Raw genomic sequence first — 25,243 nt, 5'->3', positions numbered from 1 at the left:
AAATGCTGAGTAGGTGTACTGGACCAGAGGCAGTGAGCAGTCGGATGAACAGTATGCGTTCTGAGCCATGTGAAGGTGGCTCTATCATACTGAGCAAGGAGTTTCTGATGGCGAAGCCCACTCCATGCTGTCTTGGTGCTTCAGGATCCCAACCCTGCCAGAAGAAGGTGTAGTCTTGCTCTCTTAGAGATCCGCTCACAGGGAGGCGTGTCTCCTGAAGTGCTGCAATGTCCACATTGAGTCTGCTGAGCTCGTTGTTAATGATGGCGGTCTTCCGAGAATCGTTGATTTGTGTAGGGTCTTCCGACAGGCCAGGACACATAGTTCTGACATTCCAGCTTGCAAAACGAAGGGCTGGTACCTTCTTTCCTTTTTTTGTCGTGCTGTTTGGTGCGGTGTTACAGTCCACTTGTCAGGCAGTGACCCTGAGCTCCAAGCACCCATTGAAGCAGGTGGATTGTGGCGGGACAGAACCTTACTGACCGGGGGCTGCCCAGTTTGAGGCGGGCGGTAGCTGTCCAGTGAGATGCGATGACCTCTCCCACCGACAAAGGCAACCCGTGGCGCCCAATCTCTACGTCAATTGAGCTGGCTCCGAGCAATGGCAGCGGTGGCCTGCGGAGATCCAACAGCGTGCCCATGATCAACGGCTTGAGTGACAACGCTCAGGTATTTCAGCCAGATGCCCGATTTCTGGAATTCACCCAGCCAGGCTGAGGCCTGCTCTTTACCTTGTGGACCTGGATGATGGTACAAAGCTTGAACAGCTTGATAAACCAAATCTAAACTGACTTCCCCTTCCATCCTGCGACCTCCTTGCAGTTTACAAACTGCAAAAGACTACATCAGATATAGTGCAGTAAAGCCCCATACACTCTGCCCAACAAAATGCCTGGACACCAACATCACACTGCAGTACACCATGCCACTCGTATCCTATTTCCTACACCAGGCATCTTAAGCCCTCTCATAGTGAGATTGCAAAATTAGTGCCACATTTGGAGCAGTTTTGAACTGTATGCCTGGCTTAATGAATGCGATAACTCATTTCATAAAGGAACCTTAAAGCTGGCAGACAGTGGAGTTTAACTGTCTGGATTTGAATCAGATGTTTAACCATCACCTAGCTTCCTATCCATTAGTTATGTAACTGGATTGCGGCATTATTTGAAATACTGGACATAATTTAAGGGGGGAGAGAAAATTAATATAACAGCAATTTTCATTGATGTGAAGGTGAATAAAGATTTGCTGCTGACAAACAGAATAAAAAAAGTGAGCAGATGGGCTAGGTGAGATCTTATATGCACAATAGAAAAGTGTCAGCTCACCTAATCAAATATGATGTTAATTCCTTAAAAGGGATAGTGTTCTGAGATATTTCCCACTTCCCACCCTGCCCCTCATGGGTAGAAAAGGTCTTATTACAAAAAAAGGAATTACAACATTTCTTATCCAAACTAAAAGAATCTACCATCTCGTCAATATTTAAATCCCTTTCCGCATATCAATTGTTATTACAGTAACAGATCAAAGATTTGATAAGACATTTTATGCATACAGATGACATATCCTTTTTTTCATCAGCTAACTTCAGTTACTTAAGTATTCAATCTCATTTTATAAAGCAAACCTTGCCAACCCTAAATATGGCAGATTTTATTGTACTGTGATCAATGCTGCCGCTCGATTTATTTAGCCTAATGATACAATATGCTTCAGTAAAAAATATACTGAAGCTAACATTCTTTAACACTGTCATGTGCTTCTTGTGGGATGTTGTATTATTTTATCATCTTAAATTACTGCCACCACTATCACCAGTGACCGACCTGCTGTCACCAGTACCTCATGCTTCTATTATGCAGCTCAAAATGCTAATCTCTACACAAACTAAGTTTGGATGCACAAAGTCATCTAATTCAACTGCTTGGTAATTTATACATTTCAAGTAGACACAATATGAAAAGTCCACATATCTATCATCGTGCTTCACTGGAATCCCAGTGGCAATACTTGTTATGCATTTATATTTTGTGCCATTGCAACGCCTCTTAGTCCAAACTCAGGAGAACTGGATCAAGATTTTGATCACTGTTCAACTTAGGGGTTACAGGCAAGGAGTTTAATCATACACATATACATTCAAGACTGAGATAGACAGATTCTTGAACTACATGGGAGTCAAGGGTTATGGCAAACAGGCAAGAAAGTGGAGTTGAGGCCAAGATCAGATCAGCCATGCTCCTTTTTCACATGTTCTTAGGAGTACTGTTTATTTAACTGTACACTACCACTGTATATTGTTTCACTCATTTTAGGCCTGGATTTTGACAGTCAAACCGTCAGCGTTTTCCATAATTATCCTCTGAAACGGACAGCAACTTCTGGAGTCTGCACGTGCATTGTTAAATGCAGAAATCGCTGTCAGTGATTCTACGCTTCTCCAAAGAATGTGCGGTTGAAGTCACCCAGACTGCAATCAATTAGCAATCATTGAACTTTTTTTTATTCGTTTCGTGGGATGTGGGCATCACTGGCAAGGCCAGAATTTGTTGCCCATCCCTAATTGCCCTTGAGAAGATGGTGGTGAGCTGCTTTCTTGAACCGCTGCACTCCATCCGGTGCGGTTACACCCATGGTGCTGTTAGGGACGGAGTTCCAGGATTTTGATCCAGCGACAGTGAAGGAACGGCAATATATTTCCAAGTCAGGATGGTGTGTGGCTTTGAGCGGAACCTGCAGGTGGTAGTGTTCCCATGCGTCTACTACCCTTGTCCTTCTAGGCTTGGAAGCTGTTGTCAAAGGAGGCAGTGCATCTCATATATGGTACACACTGCTGCCACTGTGCATCAGTGGTGGAGGGGGTGTTGATCAAATGGCTGCTTTGTCCTGGATAGTGTTAAGCTCCCCGAGTGTTGTTGGAGCCAGACTCCTCCAGGCAAATGGAGAGTATTCCAGTACACTCCAGACTTGTGCCTTCTGGATGATGGACAGGCTTTGGGCAGTCAGGAGGTAGGTTACTCACTGCAGAATTCCCAGCCTCTGACCTGTGCTTGTAGCTACAGTATTTATGTGGTTGCTCCAGTTCAGTTTCTGGTCAATGGTAACCCCCAGGATCTTGATAGTGGGGGATTCAGCAACCATAATGCCGTTGAATGTCAAGAGGAGATGGCTAGATTATCTCTTGTTGGAGATGGTAATTGCCTGTCACTGGTGTGATGCGAATGTTACTTGCCATTTAACAGCCCAAGCCTGAATGCTGTCCAGGTCTTGCTGCATATGGACACAGACTGCTTCAGTACCAGAAGAGCTGTGAATGGTACTGAACATTGTACAATCAGCAGACATCCCCACCTCTGACCTTATGATGGAAGGAAGGTCATTGATGAAGCAACTGAAGATGGTTGGGCCCAAGACACTACCCTGAGGAACTCCTGCAGCAATGCCCTGGGGCTGAGATGCTTGGCCTCCACCAACCACAAGCATCTTCCTTTGTGCTAGGTATGAGTCCAACCTGTGGAGAGTTTTCCCCGATTCCCATTGACTTCAATTTGGCTAGGGCTCCTTGATGCCACGCTCGGTTAAATGCTGCCTTGACATTAAGGGCAATCAGTCTCACCTCACCTCTGGAGTTCAGCTCTTTTGTCCATGTTTGCACCAAGGCTGTAATGAGGTCAGGAGCAGAGTAGCCCTTGCAGAACCCAAACTGAGCATCAGTGTGCAGGTTGTTGCTGTTTATGTGGCGCTTGACAGCATTGTTGACAACACCTTCCATCACTTTGACGAGTGAGAGTGGACTTATGGGGCAGTAATTGGCTGGATTGGATTAGTCCTGCTTTTGGTGGGCAGGACATACCTGGGCAACTTTCCACATTGTCGAGTAGATTTTTTAAATTCATTCATGGAATGTGGGCATCACTGGCCAGGCCAACATTTATTGCCCATCCCTAATTGCCCTCGAGAAGATGGTGGGTGAGCTGCCTTCTTGTTATAGCTGTACTGGAACAGCTTGACTAGGGATGCGGCTAGTTCTGGACCACAGGTCCTCAGTAGTACTGCTGATGCTGTCAGGACCTATAGCTTTTGCAGTGTCTTCAGCTGTTACTTGATACCACGTGGAGTGAATCAGATTGGCTGAAGATAGGCATCAGTGATTCTGGAGACCTCAGGAGGAGGCAGAGATGGATCATTCGCTCAGCACGTGGCTGAAGATGGTCGCAAATGCTTTAGCCTTTCCTTTTGCACTGATGTGCTGGGCTCCCCCATCATTAAGGATGGGGATATTTGTGGAGCCATCCCCTCCATTTAGTTATTTAATTGTCCACCATCATTCACGACTGGATGTGGCAAGACTGCAGAGCTTCGATCTGATCAGTTAGTTTTGGGATCGCTTAGCACGGTCTATTGCATGCTACTTCTGCTGTTTGGCACGCAAGTAGTCCTGTGTGTAGGTTCACCAGGTTGACACCTCATTTTAGGTATGCCTGGTGCTGCTTCTGGCATGCTCTCCTGCACTCTTTATCGAACCAGGGTCGAATTCTTGGCTTGATGGTAGATTAGATTAGAGATTAGAAATACAGCACTGAAACAGGCCCTTCGGCCCAACGAGTCTGTGCCGACCATCAACCACCCAATTTATACTAATCCTACACTAATCCCATATTCCTACCAAACATCCCCACCTGTCCCTATATTTCCCTACCACCTACCTATACTAGTGACAAATTATAATGGCCAATTTACCTACCAACCTGCAAGTAGTTTGGCTTGTGGGAGGAAACCGGAGCACCCGGAGAAAACCCACGCAGACACGGAGAACTTGCAAACTCCACACAGGCAGTACCCAGAATCAAACCCGGGTCCCTGGAGCTGTGAGGCTGTAGTGCTAACCACTGCGCCACTGTGCCACTGGTAATTGTAGAGTGAGGGATATCCTGGTCATGAGGTTACAGATTGTGGTTGAATACAATTCTGCTGCTGCTGATGGTCCACAGCGACTCACGGATGCCCAGTTTTGAGCTGTTCTAAATCTATCTCATTTAGCACAGTGGTAGCAGCACGCAACATGATGGAGGGTATCCTCAGTGTGAAGACGGGACTTCATTTTCACAAGGATTGTGCGATGGTCACTCCTACCAATACTGTCATGGACAGATTCTCTTGCAACAGTAGGGTTTTCCCTCTTGTTGGTTCCCTCACTACCTGCTGCATGCCGAGTCTGGCAGATATGTCCTTCAGGACTCAGCCAGCTCAGTCAGTAGTGGTGGTATCGAGCCTCTCTCGGTGATGGACATTGAAGTCTCCCAGCCAGGGTACATTCTGTGCCTTTTCTACCCTCTCCAAGTGGTTTTCAACATGGAGGAGTACTGGATTCATCAGCTGAGGGAGGGCGGGAGGTGGTAATCAACAGAAGGTTTCCTTGCCCATGTTTGGCCAGATGTCATGAGACATCATGATGTCCGGAGTCAATGTTGAGGACTCCCAGAGCAACTCCTTCCTGACTGTATACCACTGTGCTGGCATCTCTGGTGAATTTGTCCTACCGGTGGGACAGGACACCCCAGGAATGATGAGGACTGGCTCTTTTATGCTATTAGTTCCATTGTAAAAAAATGCTTGAAAAAGTAATAGCTTGTTGAATGAGGTGCAACTGAGGTTTTAGAACTACAACTTGTATTTATATAGCACTTTTAAATGTCCCAAGGCTCTTCATGGGAATTATAAAACAAAATTTGAAATTGAGCCAGATAAAGGAGATTAGGACAGATGACCAAAAGCCTGGTCAAAGAGACAGGTTTTAAGGAATGTCTTAAAGGAGGAGAGCAAGGTAGAGATGCGAAGAGGATTAGAGTGAGAATTCCAAAGCTTAGGGACCAGGCAGGCTAAGGCATTGCCATCAGTAGTGCAGCAATTAAAATTGGGGATGCTCCAGATGCCTGAATTAGAGGATCGCAGACATCTTGGAGTGTTGTGGTGCTGGAAGAGATTATAGCGATATGGCAGGGCAAGGCCAGGAAACGATTTGAAAACAAGGATGAGAATGTTAAAAACACATTTCACATTTGTGGAATGTCAAATCCTTCCATTACAATAAAAAAATTCACATTTTTAACTTTTTTTAAAGTTTGTTTACGATAGTTTCAGCTTCTACCCTAATTCCATGTATATGTCCCAATCCTTTATTTCACTCAGTAAAATTTTTAATATTAATTATGTGAAAACTTCAGGGCATTTTACTTCCTCATTTGCTGTCTGAAAATAGTTCAATGTGATTAGTTATTTACCTTGCTAGCTGACATTATTGTTGCTGAACGCCTGGAGACTTCCTCAAATTGGCACTACATTTAAACTGACATCAGGAAAGGAGAAATCCATGCCCCAGAGATTGCTAGATTTTTGTGGACAGCTTTCTTTGAGATAAGCAGTGAGTGTCATCGCTTTGCTGCTGACCATACAATCTGGGCTTTAAAGTCCAAATCTATTCTGTACATCAGGAAACAACTATCTAATAAATATTCAGTTATAAATATCAGGAACTTACATCACACAAAATTATTTGTCTCCTTTTTCCTTTTGACTAGTATAAATTTGTATGAGTCAATTATCTTAAAATGCACTCATAGGGCCGAATATTTCCACTTAGCTGGAAGTCCAAATGTGGGAAGTGACCCTGCTTCGACCAGTGACAGGTTCCTGGGGCAGCATATTGCCAGCGGCGGCCAATTAAGAGGCGGCCTCCAGGGCTGTCATCCAATTAAGCTGGGCGGCCTGCCCCCAGCTTCTAGCGGTGGCCAGCACTAAAGCTGCAGCTCCAGGGAGAGGGCACCTCAATGGCGGAGCGCCCTCAAAGTCAGGCAAATTGGGTTGGGGGACATCTGGGCCAGGCAGGCAGTCTGGGCCAGGCAGGCAGACCTCGGTGTTCTCGGAAGGGGTTCGTTTTCACTGCGGTGCCCATGCCAGGGGTCTCATGGAAGGGTCCCTCCATGGGCCATGGTGTACGCACAAAGGAGGCCACCCCCACCCCAGCCCACCAGAACCTGCTGGGAGGCCAGCAGGGTTTGCCTGGCGGTCTCTCCACATGGCGGCGGGCCCTCCTGATGCAGGCAAATTGCTCGCGGAAGCAGCCCTTACTTGGCAACTTAAGTGGCTCAATTGCCTGACAGGCAGGCAGCCGCGCTTTCACAATTCCCGCCACTGGAATATGCCATGGCAGCAGGAAGACATTGGGTTCCCTTCTGACGCCTTCCCCCACCATATTGCCAGCTCTCCTGCCTCCCAGCCCACCTCCAATGGGCCGGGAAAATTCAGCCCATAGAGTCACTCATTTGAAAAATTCTTCTGGTTTGTTTTTTAAAACCTGAAACTTATGCAGAAGTAAAATCAAACTGCATCCTTATAAATATGGGCAGAGCTACATTACACAGCTCTGCTTGACATTGCTTAACAAAGATTCTGGTAACTAGAATGAAAGAAAATTGATCCTAAAACAAGAAAAATAGCTTATAGTTCATAATTTACCTGAATGGTCTGCTGTTCCCGATTTAATCTGTAGGAACTCACAATATCTTCCTTCTTAGTGCATTTGAACTTCTCTCCTACACAGCTAGATGGGTTTGCACTGCATCTAACTGAATTAGGTCCTTTGCATTTAGAAACTGGATTCTTCACTGAACCATCCTTCTTTTCTTTGGTAACAGTACGTTTGACTGGTCCAGCAGCACAATGTTCTTTCTCATTACACATACCTTTAGTCATTGATTGATCCGCATCTGTAGACAAATTGTGGGATGTTGTACTTCCACTTGCTAACTCCTGTATGGTCGCTACCTCTAAACTCCTGTCACTTTGCGGTTCTACAACAGGAAGATCTTTATGACTATGGCTACGATTAATTAAGGGCTGGTTGCTCAACGGCAAAGAAGTAATTATTCCTTGCACTTCTTGCTCCTTATTTTGAACTTTTCTATCTTCACCCACATCACCCTTTGAATTTTTAGAATTTTCACTCGCAACTCCTTTATTGGCTTTGCCCATTTTATCCATCTTGATTGTGGAAATCATATTCTGTTGATCTTTCTGACCACTTTTGCTTTTGTTTTCAGAAGGTAAATGGCTTAAGTCAACTACATTTGCACCATTGGATGGTGATTGGTTCATATCTTTGGAAGGAACACCTTCCTTATTTATTGCATTTGGGGTGAATGATTTAGGACCATCCTTTTTATTTTCAATTGCAAACAGCTCCAAAGCCCTGTTATGAACTATAGACTCCAAGTTGGACAATGGTGACCCCATTATCTGTAGCTGGTCTTCTTTTATCTTTTCTCCATGGATCTTCTGAGGTGTCCACACAGCCCCTAAATGATGAGGACTTTGAAACAAAGTATATTCTCCTCTGGAAGATGGCAAACCATAAGGAATTCCTTGAGCTACTGGCAGCTGTGGTGCTGAACAACTGCCGTTAGTTAACAATGGCGAATGATGAAATGGATTTTTATCCCCTGCTAGATAAAGGTGGTTAATGGGAATGCTACTTCTAATGACAAATGGGGGATATGCATTTGAATGAAATGATGCCACTTCACTGGGGGCGGATACAAAACAGCCGTGTAAGTGATCATTAGTTTTGTTTACACCATGACCTCCATATGCATCTTTTTTGGGCTCCCCGCTTTTGTTGTCATTGGAAAATGCCAACTGGCAATCTCCTTGGTAAACAATGGAAATTGGTTCTTGTTTAGCAGCACTCTTAGGATCTTCATTACCAATCTGTAACATAGATGCAGGTATAGCACTGGCCACGCCAACAAAAGTCCGTGGATTACGGTTTACGAGGGTACTGGAACCTTTTACCCACGACCAAGCTGGGTTCAATGGCTGAAGCGTTAAAGGATCAATTGGGTTCTTTTGCAGAGTAGCCCCATTTCTTATAGTATCCGGAAAAACCACAACAGGTGGTGTTAAACCAAAGTTTCCTTTAATACTGCTGGTACTGTAGCTACTTTGAGGTATTCGTGGGGAGAGACCGTCACTTTTAGAGTGCAACAGAGAGAATGACCTATCCCCTTTAACAGGAGTCAAAACCGGCATAGGTGGTGTTTTCCGCAGCTCAGGTAAAGAATTCTGTTTAACCCCGATACCATGACAGCTTGATTTTGCTGACAAATCGAGAGGCAGGTCATGGGATACTTCTGGATATATCTGCTTCTCAAGCTGAGGTGGAGATCTGAATACTATGAATGGAGGTTGTGAATTTTCTGAGAGCCCAATTGAAGACTGATGAGTAGAACTGTGCTCAGGAAGTTTAGTTAACCGGCTGTTTGGGCTCTTCCGTGCCAAAGGTAATTCACTACTCGGGTTGAAATAAATGTGGGACATTGGTAATGAAGTATGAGAACGGGAAGTTAAAAATTGTTGCTTCTGAGATGATTCTGATTGGGTTTTTGTTTTGACAAAAGGGGAATGAGAATAATCAGCAGTATGTTTGGAATTGGATTCTGAAGTCAAAGATCTGCTGAGCGTCAGTGGATGAGAATATGAAAGTAGATCAGGTACTAAATTAGTGCTGCCAACTTTACTTTGTAAAAATGATGGCACTGTCTGCACTCCTGTAACTCCTAAAGTTGTTGGAAGGGACGGTGCACCATGAGGATGGCCTAAGTTTGGTGGTGGTAAGTACATCAAATGCGGACTCTGGTTAAACACTGGTGGAAAATAAGGTTGAGAAACTTTGTGTAAATTCTGGGATGGTGATAAACAAGGTTTGTACAGGTTTAGTGAGTTCAGTGCATCAAAAGGGTGGTGACTTCCTGATATAGCACTGTCTAATTGTGGATCAATCCAGGGAAGTCCTTGATACTTAGCCCCAGTTCCAGGAGTCAGTTTTTGCTTTATAGTCTTTCCTGGTTCCCCAGTGTTATCCTGAGTGCAAGTGTTTTTTGACAGAGTTTGTTGTGCTTTACGATGCATGCCTACACTCTCCAAATTTTTCATTTTGTTATCTCCATTTTCCGGCATTTCCCCATGCAGCAATTTACTTTCCACATTGGTAACTCTATCGGCCTTCAACTGTATATCTGAAGTGGTCATGAAGGTGACCTTCTCTTCTTTTGGAACAGATATTTCTGGCTCATTATCCTTGCAACTTTGAGGTCCTTCCTGCAATAAGTTACTTTCATCCCCCTCGACTTGTTGGACACCATTGCTCATTCGTTCAGTCGCCACCTAAAAAAGATACGGCAATCAATAGAGATTTCAGTGAGTCTAGTTTTCCTATAAAATACAAACATATATCACTTTTATATCACTACTAAATTAATCATGAATTAAACTAAGGATTCTAAGAATTGTCTTAAGTGTCAGAGGAAGAACTGTGCTACTGGGAATCGCTTGCAATTATTCGTACTTCAGTTTTTTTTTTAAAGGAAAAAGCTTTATTTCATCCTCCTCCTCTCCCGAAGTCATTGACTCATTCTGGAGTATATGTCCACAGTTATCATCAGTCCTTGAGTAATTCACGCAAGTTCCTATTTGTCAGATCGTGAGCTTTTAACAAATTTTTTCTCAGGATGTGAGGGATGCCATCACTCCCACATTTATTGCCCTTCCCTAACTGCCCTCAGAAAGGTGGTTGTGGGCCTAAGCTGCATTTGTTTTTACAATTATGTAGTTTGCTAGCTCCTTCAGAGGATACGAAAGCTCTAATTTTAATGCCTAGTGGAAGTCCAGCCAATAGGGGCTGAGGTGGATAGGGAATCATTTGGCTCTCTGCAGCTGGAGGCCTTGGAGATACTAACTTCAGGGCCTCATGTGCATGAACTCAAATCAGTTTCCCACTCAAACCAAAAGAAGCAGCGGAAGCAACATGAATAGTGGGAAAGACAGGGACTGAGAAAGGACGCGAACCCTAGTGGTGGCAGCAGCATAGAGGGAAAGACAGGGCCACAAAAAGAGTGCAAACCGAGTGGTGGCAGGAGGAGGAGGCAGCAGTAGCATAAATAAAGCAGGAGACAGAACGACAGCAGCAGCATCATAATTAAAGCAAGATACAGGGCCCCCGGACAGAGCACGGAAATGAACGGCGACAGGAGCAGCAGCAGCGGCGGCATAGAATGGGAGACAGGGCCCTCAGACAGAGTGTAGACTTGAGCAGTGGCAGGAGGAGGAGAGGCAGCATAGAGTGGGAGATAGGGCCCCCAGATACAGTGCGGACCTGAGCAGTGGCAGGAGGAGGAGTGGCAGCAGCAGCATAGAGTAGGAGATAGGCCCTTGGATAGAGTGCGGACCTAAGCAACAGCAGCAGCATAAATAGAACAGGAGACAGCGCATCCAAACAGAGTACGGACCTGAAGGGCAGCAAGAGAAGCAGTTGCGGCAGCAGCATATTGTTAGACTGGGCCCCAGGACAGAGCACGGACCAGAGTGGCGGCGGCATGGATTTAGCTAAATCAAAGATACAAAATAGACTAACAGCTGGGGTAACAGACATCTTACTTTATTAAACTAATAATTTAACTAGATAAGCTAATTAATCTATAAATAATCACTTTTTTAAAACTAATTAAATTTATTCAGGCTATCAGTAAGAAAATAAATAAAAAGACTAGAGACTATACAGCCATGAGTTTATTTTGACAATGGGGGTCTCGACTACCTGCAAAAGCATCGGGGAGAACCTTGTGTTGTCCCTTCTGTGGGAGGCCTGCCGAATCAAGTGACTATTAGGCACTTAACTGGATAGTGGTGGGCCTTCCACAGAATCAAGGACCCCAGCGATGAAAGTTGCCCTCTGAGAGCTGCCAGACGATCAGGAGCCAGCAACTTTTTAACTGTGCAACGCTGCCTCAGAGATGGTGGCTGCTGCCAGTGGAGCACCCACCAGAGGCCCAGGAGTGTCGAGGGACCCAGGTCATAGATAGATCAGGGTGGGAGGGGTCTCGCAGGGTGGGAGGTTGCTGGGGAGGAGGGTGTGGGGAGGGTCAGCAGCAGGGCAGGGGGTGGCTTTCAGCAGGCATGGCTTCCGCCCAACGCCACCATCCCACCCGATTAAGTGCTCTGCCCGCCTTCAAACTTGCCAAGGGGGAAAGCATAAAATTCCCTCCTATGTGTTGGGATTGTAGTATGTGGGAGTTTGTGAACAGTGATACTGTCCCAGACTGCCACATCGGCAGGAAATGGCTCTGCCTTCAGTGACAGTCACTCCAATTCAGAGTCAGTGAGGCTGAAGTGTGATTTAGAGACACTCCAAAACGTAAGGGAAGAGGAGGAGGAGGAGGAATTTCAGAACAGTCACACCCCAGAAGGAAGCAGGAAAAAGGAGGGTGTGTCTGTTAGGGAGCAGGGATGTAGGAGAGAGAGCTTGAAAAGGAAGTTCCTCAGCCACTGGTCCTGTCCAACAGGTACAATGTACTGATTTTCAGTGAGGACAAGGAGAAAGACTGCAGGGAGGACAGCCACAATGCAAACCAAGGCGCCATGACTCAGAAGGCTGTCCAAAGAGGGGAAGAGCAGAATAGAAATGCAGTTGGAATAGGGGATTCTATAATCATGGGGATAGATAGCATCCTCTGCAGCCACAAGCGAGAATAGGATGTGTTTATCAGATGCCAGGTTAGTGGTTATCACATGGCAACTGAAAAGGAATTTGGAAAGGGAGGGGGATAGTCCAGTTGTTGTGATTCATGTCAAAACAAACAACATAGGTAGGAACAGGCAGGCGATCCTGCTGAGGGAATATCAGAGGTTAAGAGCCAAATTACAAAGCAGGATCTAGAGGGTAATAATCTCTGGATTATTGCCCGAGCCACGTACAAATTGACATAGAAACAAACAAACAAACAAACAAAGTCAGATCAGGAGAATTAACACCTAGCTAAAAAGGGCTGCTGTGGAAAAAAAAAGAGGTATTTCATTTCATGGAACACGGATTTCAAAAGGGAAAGTCTTGCTTGACCAAACACGGCAAATTTTTTTTGAGAGGTAACAGAGAAAGTAGATTAAGTGTAATTTATCTAGATTTGAAAAAAGCCTTTGATAAGGTATCACATAATGAATAAAGTCAGAGAATGCAGGGTTATGGATCAAGTAGCAGAATAGATAGTTAACTATCTTCAAGGCAGAAAGCAGAGAGTAGGGTAAACATAGGAAAGGGTATTTATTCAGAGTGGCGGAAAGTGGTGCTCCACAAGAATCAGTGCTGAGACCATTGGTGTTCACAATTAATGTTAACAATTTAGACTTTGGAATTGAAAATACAATTGCTAAATTTCCAGATGGCACCAAATTGGTTGCGAGGGCGAGATGGTGGGTGAATAGTCAATACTGAGCAAGACTGCAACAAATTATATATCAACAACCTTTCAGAATGGACATATAATCGTCTAATTTCGTCTTGGCAAAAAAAAAGAGGTTGCACATGACTTAGGAAATAAGAATGCAAATGGGGTAGAGGAGCAAAGGGAATACAAATACACAAATCACTACAAAGTAGTGACAGATTAACAAATGACAAATCAAGCACTAGGATTTATTTCTAGAGGGGTAGAATTGAAAAGTAAAGACGTTATGCTAAATTTGCATCAAACTTTGCTTAGACCACACCACTGAATGGTGATGGTGTGACCCATACTGCCAATTTATGAAGATTATACCTGAAATGTACCATGTACAATTCTGGTTGCTATATGATATATAAAAAAAATAGTGGCACTGGAGAAGGTGCAAAAAAGATTTACAAGGATGATACCATAAATGCAGGGGTCTACCCATCAGGAGAGAATGAACAGGCTGGGTCTCTTTTCCCTTGAAAAGAGAAAACTGAGGAGTGGCCCAATAGAGGTCTTAATAATTATGCAAGGTTTTGATAAGAGTTGACATAGACAGAATGTTTCCACTTGTGAGGAAGTTCAAAACTAGAGGCCATCGACAAAAAAAATCAAATAGAAAATTCAGAAGAAACTTCTTTACGCAGAGAGTGGCGAGAACGTGGAACTCATTACCACAAGGAGTGGTTGAAGCGAATAGTGTAGATGCGTTTAAGGGGAGGCCAAACAAACATAGGAGGGAGAAGGGAATAGACTTGCATTCATATCGGACATTTCACCAGCTCAGAACATCCCAATGTGCTTTACAACAACCTGCATTTATATGCTCCTTTAATGTAATAAAATGTCCTAAGACACTTCACATGAGCATTATCAAACAAAATTTGACAATCACCCAAGAGAGATATTAGGACAGGTCACCAAAAGCTTAGCCAAAGAGATAGGTTTTTTTCTTCGCAGATGAAGATTTTGGGAAGGTTGTACTCATCGGTTGCAGACCTGCTGATGGCTAGTCAGGCCTATCCATGACCGGCAGATTCTCCCACAGCAGGTACAAATGAAGGTGTAGTCGCTGCTGGAGGCAAATGTATCTATTCGTCTCCTCCTTCTCTTTCATGCTGGTTCTTCGCTCAGTCTCAAAGGTAGCCATCCTGATGTAGCATTTCCAGGCATCATGAATTATGGCCTGTGGTTCCCACTGGCGATGGCTGATGTGGCACACAGAGAGGGACTTCTTCAGGGAGTCCTTGAAACGTTTGCATGGGGCAGTGGTCAGCTCTCCATAGAACACGATCTTGGGCAGGCAATTGTCGTCCATCCGGGCAACGTGACCCTCTCAACACAGTTGGCTTTGCAGCAGGATGGCCTCAACCCTGGTGATGTTGGCTGTTTCCAGGACTTGCATGTTTGCGATGTGGTGCTGCCAGCATTGATGGAAGTCCTCTAGAAGGCGTACATGACAGTGGTATAGGATTTAAAGGAGTACTTTAAAGGAGGAGAGAGAGAGAGAGAGAGACAGAGACAGAGAGAAGCGGAGAGGTTTCGGGAGTGAATTCGATAACTTAGGATCTAGACAGCTGAAGGCACAGCCACCAATGGTGGGTTGATGGAAACCAGGGATGCACAAGAGGCCAGAATTGGAGAAGCGCAGATATCTCAAAGGGTTGTAGGGCTGGAGGATGTCAGAGAGATAAGGAGGGGCCAGGCTATGGAGGGATTTGAACACATGGATAAGAATTTTAAATGCTGGGACTGAGAGCCAATGTAGGTCAATGAGCACAGGAGTGATGGTGAATGGGACTTAGTGCGAGTTAGGATACAAGCAGCAGGATGAGCTCAAGTTTAAGTAGCATGGAAGATGACAGGGCAGCCAACAGACCATTGGAATAGTTGGGACCTGGTGTAACAAAAGCATAGATAAGGGCTTCGGCAGTGGATGGGTTCCAATTAGGGTCCTGAATTGTTGGATTCTATTTCTAATATTTTGCATATTAGCATAAATCATAAAATTATTGCATTTTATCATCTTTTTCTTCTTCCTTCTTTGTCCTGAACATATCTTTTATGCCTGAAGGTCCATAGCCCTCACTTCAACTTACTATTTTTGGTTTATTTTTCTTTTACTACACTTGCGCTAACCACACACCCCACCCCCTGCCATACTAGTTTAAATCCTTTCTAATTCATCTACTTGGAGTCCCTGTGGGGATACTGAAACCAGTTTAGTTTAGGTTAAAGCATTGCTGTCTACAGAAAGTGTTTTTCGGCCTTAGAACTTCTCCCAGTGCCCGAGGAATCTGAAACTTTCCCTTCTGCACCATCTTTCTAGCCACACATTGATGAAACTAATCTGTTGCTCCCAATTTGTTCTGCTACTGATATTAATTCTGAAATTAATACAATTGAAATTTTGCACTTTAGTCTAGAACCTAACTCCTCAAATTATCTCTGCAAAATCTCCACTCTAACCTTCCACTGCCAGTGGTTTCTATTATCAACCTTGACTTGTGGCTGGTTCCCTTCCTTTTTCAGAGGTTTTCCACACATTACATCACTACCCTTACCCTGGCCTCCAGAGGCAACACATAGAATCACAGAATGGTTAAAGAGCAGAAGGAGGCCATTTGGCCCATTGTGTCTATGCTGGCTCTCTGCGAGAACAACCCAGCAAGTCCCACTCCCCTACCCTTTCCCGGTAGCTCTACAACTTTTTTTTCTTTCTTCAGGTGCTTATCCAATTTCCTTTGAAAACCATGATTGCATGTGCCTCCATCACAGTCTCAGGAAATGCATTCCAGATCTTAACCACTCTGAGTAAAAAAGCTTTTCCCCATGTCACCATTGGTTCTTTTGCCATTCATCTTTCCGCCAAAATCCCTCATCCTTGGAACCGTTCTTTTAAATTTTTTCTGCACCCTCTCTAAAGCCTTCACATCCTTTCTAAAGTGCAGTGCCCAGAATTGGACACAAGACTCCAGTTGAGGCCAAACCAATGTTTTATAAAGGTTCATCATAACTTCCTTGCTTTTGTACTACATGCCTCTATTTATAAAGCCAAGAATCCCATATGCCTTATTAACCACATTCTCAATCTGCACTGCCATCTTCAATAATATGTACACATATACCCCTAGGTCTCTGTTCCTGTACCCATTTTAGAATTGTACTGTTTATTTTATATTGCCTCTCCTCATTCTTCCCACCAAATGTAAGACTTCACACTTCTCTGCATTAAATTTCATCTGCCATGTATCCACCTGTTCCACCAGCCTATGGCCTCTTGAAGTCTATCACTATCCTCCTCACAGTTCACAGTACTTTCAAGTTTTGTGTCATCCGCAAATTTTGAAATTCTATACTGTAAACCTAAGTCTAGGTCATTAATATATATCCAGAAAAGCAGTGGTTCCAGTACTGACCCCTGGGGAACCCCAATGTATACCTTCCTCCAGTCCAAAAAACAACCGTTCACCATTACTCTGTTTCCTGTCACTCAGCCAACTTCTTATCCATGCTGCCACAGTCCCTTTTACTCCATGCACTTCATCTTTGCTGGCAAGCCTTATTATGTGGCACTTTATCAAATGATTATTGGGAGTCCATGTACACATCAACCGCATTGCCCTCATCAACTCTCTCCGTTACCACATCAAAAAACTCAATCAAGTTAGTTAAACATGAAAATAAAAGCAAATACTGCAGATGCTGGAAATCTGAAATAAAAACAGAAGGTGCTGAAAATACTCAACAGGTCAGGCAGCATCTGCAGATACAGAAGGAAAGTTAACGTTTCAGGTCTGTGATCTTTCATTATTTTGAGTATTTCCAAAACCTTCTGTTTTTATTTTAGTTAAACATGATTTGCCCTTAAATCCATGCTGGTTTTGTTTAATTAATCCAAACTTGTCCAAGTGACTTAATTTTGTCCTGGATTATTGTTTCTAAAAGCTTTTCTACCCCCAAAGTTAAACTGACTGGCCTGCAGTTGTTGGGTTTATCCTTACGCCCTTTTTGAACATTTGCAATTCTCGCAGTTCTCTGCCACCACCTAAGGAGGATTAGAAGATTATGGCCAATGCATCAACACATTATTCAGGACTCAGTTATGGATGAAAAACAAGCTGTCTAACCTCATAATTATGGCATCCCACATTGACCACTCTCTTGCTGTTCTCAAAGACATGTCTCTCTTTTCTCCATGGGTAAACCCTTGCTCCATGGTACTGTGGTGCACTGAGAATTTCACAATCAAGACGTTGCTTAACCGGGAGCCAATGTAGGTCAGCAAGCACAGGGGTGATAGGGGAGCAGGACTCTGTGAGTTAAGACATGGGCAGCAGAGTTTTGGATGACCTCAAGTTTATGCAGAGTAGAATGTGGGAGACCAGCCAAAAGTGCATTGGAACAGTTAAGTCTAGAGGTAACAAAGGCATGAATGAGGGTTTCAGCAGCAGATGAGCTGAGACAGGGGTGAAGTTACGGAGGTATATCTTAGGCAGTCTTAGTCATGGCACGAATGAGATCGGAATCTCATCTCGGAGTCATATATGACACCAAGGTTGCAAACAGACTGGCTTAATCTCAGACTGTTGCCAGGGAGAGGGATGGAGTCGATAGCTAGGGAACAGAGTTTAGAGTGGGGACTGAAAAAAATGGCTTCTGTCTTCCCAATATTTAATTGGAGGAAACCTCTGCTCATCCAGTACTGGATGCCAGATAAACAGTCTGAATTTAGCAACAGTGGAGGAATCAAGAGAAGTGCTGGTGAGGTAGAGCTAAGTTTTCACATGTACGCTGACGACATATGCTTTCGGATGATGGTGTCGAGGGGCAACATGAAGACGAGAAATAGGAGGGGGCCAAGGACAGATCCTTAGGGGACACGAGAGGTAATGGTACAGGAGCAGAAGATTATAGGAAATAGGAAAGTAGGCCATTCGGCCCCTCGAGCCTGTTCCACCATTCAATAAGATCATGGCTGATCTGATTGGGGCCTTAATTCCGCTTTTCTGCCTGCCCCCATAACCTTCAACTACCTTGTAGATCAAAAATCTGTCTAACTCAACCTTGAATATATTCAATGACCCAGCTTTCACTGTTCCCTGGGGAAGAGAATTCCCAAGATTAATGACCCTCAGAGAAGAAATTCCTCATCTCTGTTGTTAAGGGGAGACCCCTTATTTTGAAATTAAGCCCCCTAGTTCTAAATTCCTCCACGAGGGGAAACATCCTCTCAGCATGTACCCTGTCAAGCCCCCTCAGCATCATGTGTAGGCACAACCTCCTCAACCTTTCCTCATAAGACAACCCCTTCATCCCAGGAATTAGCGTAGTGAACCTTCTCTGAACTGCTTCAATGCATGTATATCCCTCCTTAAGCAAGGAGACCAAAACTGTACGCCGTACTCTAGGTGCAGTCTCACCAATGCCCTATGCAGTTAAAGCATGACTTCCCTACTTTTATACTCAGGAAGAGAAGCCATTGCAAGTGATTCTCTGGCTACGATTAGATAAGAATGGTGATAGCAGTCCCACCCAGCTGGACAACACTGGAGACATTGAGGAGGATGGTATGGTCAACCACGTCAAAGGCTGCAAAAAGGTTGAGAAGGACGAGGAGGGAAAGTTTACTTTTGTTACAGTTACATCGGATGGTACTGTGGCAGGGGCGGAAACCTGATTGGAGGGAGTCAAACTTGGAGCTCCGGGAAAGATCGGAACAGATTTTGGAGGCAACAACACCTTGAAGGACTTGAGAGGAAAGAAGTTTGGTGATGGGACAGTAGATTGCAAGGGCAGTTATGTCAAGGGTTGGTTTTTGAGGAGGGGGTGATGATAGCAGATTTAAAGGAGAGAGGGACAGCGAACCTGGACAGAGAACCGGTATCAGCTAACATGGGGACCAGGAAGGTAAGTTAAGTGACGAGCAGTTTGATGGGTATAGGATCAAGGGAGCAGGAGTTAGGTCTTATGGGCAAGGTGAGCTCAAGAGAGAGCATGAGGGAGATAGCAAAGAAACTAGAGAAAGATGCAAGTTCAGGACTAGACAAGAGCGGGAGCATTATAGGAAATTTGGCCAGGTGGGCGAGAGGAAGGGAGGGAGGCAGCTGATCGGATACTTTCTATCTTAATGACAAAGAAGTCCATGAGCTCCTCGCACATTGTTAGAGGCGAGAATGGAGGGGACAGGGGAAAGGGGTTTAAGACGGCTTGCAGTAGGGTTATCTTTGCATTCCAAGAATAGTGAGCAGTTTTAGCAGACCGGCAAGACCCGATAGTGTTTTAAGTGGTCCAGCCAGATCTGGCTGTGGATGGCTAAACCAGTTGCCCGCCATATCCTTTCAAGTATGCGTCCCTTGGACTTAAGGAAACGGAGATAAGGGCCATACCAGGGGGAACAGCCAGGGTGAGAGAGACTTATGTTTTTATTGGGAACTAGGGCATCAAAGGTGGAGGTGAAGGTACAGTTAAGCAAATCAGTATGTACAGCAATCTTGTGACAAACAGAGGGCCAAAGGCAGACAAGGCTTAGATAAGTTAGACAAGGAAAAACTGTTCCCTTTAACTAATGGTATAAGGACGCATATTGAAAGTTTTGGGCAAGAGATGCAGGGGAAATATGAGAAAAACTTTTTTTTTTTTACGCAGCGAGTGGAAATGACCTGGAACTCGCTGCCCACATGGGTAGTGGAAGCGGAGACACTCAATTACTTCAAAAGGAAATTGAATGGCCACTTGAAAGAAATAGACTTGTAGGGCTACGGGGATTGAGTGGGACTGGCTGAAAGGCTCAGTCAAGAGCCAGCATGGACTCGATGGGCCAAATGGCCTACTTCTGTGCATAAATGACTATGACACTAGTGGAGATTTTGAAAGTGCAGTTGTAAGTGAATAGGGGGATAGGAACATAGGACATAGGAAATAGGAGCAGGAGTAGGTCAATCGGCCTCTCGAGCCTGCTCCACCATTCAACTAGATCATGGCTGATCTACCTCAATGCCATTTTCCCACACTATATCCATATCCCTTGATGCCTTTAATATCCAGAAATCTATTGATCTGTCTTGAAAATACTCAATGACTGAGCCTCCATAGCTCTCTGGGGTAGGGAATTTAAAAGATTCACCACCCTCTGAGTGAAGACATTTTGGAAGATGATCACCAATGCATCCACCATCTCCATAGCTACCTCTTCTCAACACTCTGGGATGTAGAATATCAGGTCCTGGGGATTTATCAACCTTCAGCCCCATTAATTTATCCAATACAATCTTCTTACCTGATACTAATTTCCTTCAATTGCTCCTTCTCCCTAGTCCCTTGGATCTCTAATTCTGGGAGATTTCTTGTATCTTCCTCAGTGAAGACAGACACAAAGTAATCATTTAGCTTCTCTGCCATTTCTCTATTCCCCATTATAAGTTCTCCTGACTCTGCCTGTAATGGACCCACATTTGTCCGAACCAAACATTTCCTTTTCCTGTACCTAAAGAAGTTTTTACAGTCCGTTTTTATATTTTTTGCTGATTTACATTCAGATTCTATTCTCCCTTTATCAGCTACTTCGTCCTCCTTTGCTGTATTCTAAAATCCTCCCAATCCTCAGGTTTACTACTATTATTGGCAACTTTATAAGCCTTTTCTTTTAATCTTATACAATGCTTAACTTCCTTTGTTAGCCATGGTTGGCTAACTTTTCTTTTGGAGTTTTTGTGCCTTAACGGAGTGTATAGTTGCTGTAAACTATATAATAATTCTTTAAAGATTATCCATTGCCTATGTACTGTCATTCCTTTTAATATTTTTTCCCAATCCACTTTAGCCAATTTGCCCCTCATACCTTCATAAATTCCTTTGTTCAAATTTAATACCCTGGCTTCAGATTGAACTACCTCACTTTCAAACATTATGTAAAATTCTATCATATTATGGTCACTCTTCCCGAAAGGTTCTTTTACAACATTATTAATTAGCCCTTTCTCATTACATAATACTAGATCTAAAATAGTCTGTTCTCTAGTCAGTTCCTCAACATACTGCTCTAGAAAACCATCCACAACACACTCCAGAAACTCGTCCTCCGCAGCATTAGTGCTCATTAGGTATACCCAGTCTATATGCAGATTGAAGTCACCCATAATTACTGTATTACCCATGCAACATGCTTCTCTAATCTCCTGATTAATACCATGCCCTACACTCCCACTACTGTTCACTGGCCTATCAAAGTCCGACCAAAGTTTGCTACCCCTTGCTGTTTTAGCTCCATCCAAACAGATTCCACATTTTGTTCTTCCGATCAGAGATCCTCCCTTACTAATGTACTGATCCCAGCCCTTATTATCAGCGCAACACCACCTCCTTTTCCTTTTTGCCTGTCCTTCCTAAATGTCGACTACCCTTGAATATTCAGTTCCCAGTCTTGGTCACTCTGTAGCCACATTTCCATAATGGCAATTAGATCATATCCATTTACCTCTATTTGTGCGTTTCAATCATCTGCCTTGATGGGAATGCTGCGTGCATTCAGGTAGAGTGCCCTTAAGCTTGGGCTGAAATTTATACTCCTGCCACCGAAATTGACAGCAGGCGAAAATAATGGCGTTCCACCCATGTGGGCTGCACGTCGCGGAGCCTCCATACCGTCACCCCATCCCCCATTGACATGGAGGGGGCAGGCTGTCCGTCCCCAGCAATGGCGTCAGCTACCTGTGCGCTGGCGCTGACGCCACTTTTAAAGGGCTTCAAGTCCTACCATTCAATTTAAATATTTAAAGGAACATTTATTAAAAAAAGTTAAATACATTTATTCTGTCCCTCGCCCAATCCCCCCCCAATAACAATTAATTACTTGTCCTCTCCCCCCAATACACTTACCTTGTCCACCTGACCTTCCCCCCTCAAAAGCACATTAACTTTAAACTATAAGCCTTTCCACCATCCCCTCCGATGACATCATCTGACCACGCTCCCCCCACCCCACACACACCCCCTGCACTGAGAAACCTATCTCCTCCCCCCTCCCCACCAGTGTTACGCCTCTGTTCCTCAGACGGGGATCCTAAGGCTTGGGAGTGCAGGCCACCTGCAAGAATATGGCACTGGGATAGACGGTGGGATTGGAAGGGTATTTAATTCATTCATTTTAATTTATTTAATTATTTAAATGGAGCTCCCGTCATCGAGCGGCGGGGGGGGGGGCGCCGCTACGAGGCCTCACCACCACCGGCAATATCGAACCAGGCCCTCACGGCATCAGAGTGCATGGCAGCCCTCACCCGGAGGCATTTTCCACCACCCCCTCACCCCCACCAACTCTTGACGTCGGACGTCTGTAAAATTCAACCGCTTGTCTTTGACATTATTCTGCATTCTAAGCCAGTTGGCACTCACCTTCTAATTTCGCTTGCTACTTCTCTACTTCCTGTTACCAGCTTTACTTCCTTCCAATTTGAGCTACCTCTCAGTTTCCCCCACCCCCCACTCCCGTCAAGCTAGTTTAAACCCTCCCCGACTGCACCAGCAAATCTCCCTGCGAGGATACTGACTGCTTTTTCAAAATCCAAATACACCACATCCACTGGTTTCTCCTTAACCATCTTACTAGTTACATCCTCAAAAAAAACTAACAGATTTGTCTAACAGGATTCCCCTTTCATAAATCCATGTTGACTCTGCCCCATCATTTGATTTTCTTAGTCCCCTATCATGTCCACGATAAAGATGCCTATATTTCTAAGTTTTCTTTCTCCCTCCTTCCTTGAATAGTGGGGTTAAATTTCTACCATCCAATCTACGGGACCGTTCTAGAATCTAGGGAATTCTGAAAGATCAAAACCAATGTTTCCACCAACGCTATCCGCCTCTTTTAAAACCCTAGCATGTAGGCCATCATGTCCAAAGGATTTGTGACTTTTAGCTCGTTAATTTTTCCAATACTATTTCTCTACTAATACTAATTTCTTAAGCGTCTCATTCTCACTTGACTCTTGGTTCCCCACTATTTCCGAAATATTTTGTTTTCCACTGTTAAGACAAATACAAAATATTTGTTTAATGTCACTGCCATTTCCTTACTCACCATTATAATTTCTCCTATCTCTGTCTCTAAGGGATGCACGTTACTTTTGCTAATTTCTTTCTTTTTACATGCCTAATTGATTTTCTGAGCCAAGATCCTTTTTCTCTACTGTCTTTATCCTGTCCTTTATTATTAGGGTTACCCCTCCTCCACTTCCATTTTGCCTATCTCTTCCAAAAGTCAAACATTCTAGAATATTTAGTTCCCAACACTGGTCACTCTGTAATCATGGGGTGGATTTTCAGTCCCCACTGGGGCCAGGATCGGAGACGGACAGGAGATAAAAATAGCCCGCCAGCTGGCATGTCAGTTTCCTAGCTCCATCCCGGTAATGGGGGCTACTCAACATGGTTCATTAAGAGCCAATTAAAGGAGGCCGACTGGAATTTTTCAGTTGGCCTCCAGGTTCCCACAGATGGTGGGGGCCAATTTAGGTGTCTGGAGGTGGCCTCCTGTCAGGAGACTGGGAGACTAGCATTCCAGGCAGGCCTAGAGGCCTTCCCGGGTGCAGGAGCAGCCACAGGCCGCCCTGTAGAGAGTTACACCACCTCTCCACACCCACCACCGCCCCCCCCCCACGTCCACAGTGGTAGCCTGGCTGCAAAATCCATTTTTTCGTTTAGATTTTAAAAAAACTTGAGAGAGGGTGCATCCATTTTGAAGCACTCTCTCCCTTACCCTCTTTTGCAGCCTGCGACTCCTTTTAAGCTGGAAAATCTCTGATTAGAGCCTGCCTGCCATCCTTAATTGAATAGCGAGCCTGCCTCCAGACCAATTAAGGGGACATCCCTGTGAAAATCACAATGATTGACCGTTTCCCCCCAGAGGCGGGTTTGAGATCCAGAAACAGTCTGGACCTCTGTATTCCACTCCCAGAGGGAAAATTCTGCCCCATGTCTCTGGAATGGCTATTAGATCAAACCCATTTATTTCTATTGGTGGTATTAATTCATTAATTTTGTTGTGAATGTTTCAATCATTCAAATATAGTGTCTTTAGCTTTTCTTTATTTTTCCCTGTTGTCACCTTAGTCACTAATACTGAATTGCCATTAAGCTCTCCATTTATTCCTGGTCCACTCTGCTTATTTTTACCCAAAACGCTACTCTGCTCTATAGCCTTGACATTTCTCTGCCTGCTTTTGAATTTACCTTTCCCTGAATCCTACCACCACCCTCCAACCTGCAATAGTTTACAGCTCTATCAAACAGGCAGATGCACTTTGAGGAGAGGAAAAGTCACTTAATGTTATATTTGTACAGACTGAAAAACCATGTCACGTAATGTTACATTGCCACAATTAGTGCAGTCATGTTGGAATGTTGATACCACTGAACATTTTAACATATAGTTTATAAATAAATGAGTGCACAGGGAAAGACTATTTTCCCTTTATGAACAGTAAAAATGACAAGGGGTCATTAATTTAATATTGTTCTCTAGAGTTAGGGAGATTAAGAAAGATTTCTTTATGCAGAGGGCTGCTGGAGCATGGAATGCTTTACCACAAGGAGTGATTGAGGCAAACAACAGTGTACCTTCTAATAGAATACTAGATAAATATTTGAAGAATATACTGAGCTATGGGAAGACAGTGGGGCAATGAGATTAGTTCTGGGCTGCTCTAGCAAAAGGCTGGCATGGACAGCGAGTCAAATGCTGTTAACTTATATGGTTCTGTGCATATGTCACTGGCCTAATTCCTGATCCCAAATTACTCCTAATTTCTATGCTACTCTATATTTAAATTAATCAGAACTAATTACCATTTACCTATTTGTTCTAGCAGATTCAGGCCCATTCTTTTTCAGCATTGAACTGCTATCAACCCAAATTC

The 25,243-nt window shown here is 44.2% G+C and overlaps 1 protein-coding gene across 7 annotated transcripts in view; it reads right to left on the bottom strand.

Moving 5' to 3' along the window:
* Positions 1-25,243, bottom strand: part of LOC137377667 (BCL-6 corepressor-like protein 1) — a 355,666-nt gene that overhangs the window by 117,437 nt on the left and 212,986 nt on the right. For all 7 annotated transcript variants that reach the window (XM_068047573.1, XM_068047570.1, XM_068047571.1 and 4 more), the window contains one exon: positions 7,522-10,227. In XM_068047573.1, coding sequence (XP_067903674.1) covers positions 7,522-10,227 — 2,706 coding nt within the window. The remainder of the gene's footprint in view (positions 1-7,521; positions 10,228-25,243) is intronic.

This window comes from Heterodontus francisci, chromosome 15 (genome assembly GCF_036365525.1).
Source record: "Heterodontus francisci isolate sHetFra1 chromosome 15, sHetFra1.hap1, whole genome shotgun sequence".
Lineage (NCBI taxonomy): Eukaryota > Metazoa > Chordata > Chondrichthyes > Heterodontiformes > Heterodontidae > Heterodontus > Heterodontus francisci.
Note: the sequence above shows the minus strand (reverse complement) of the source record. Positions and strands in the feature narration are given on the sequence as shown.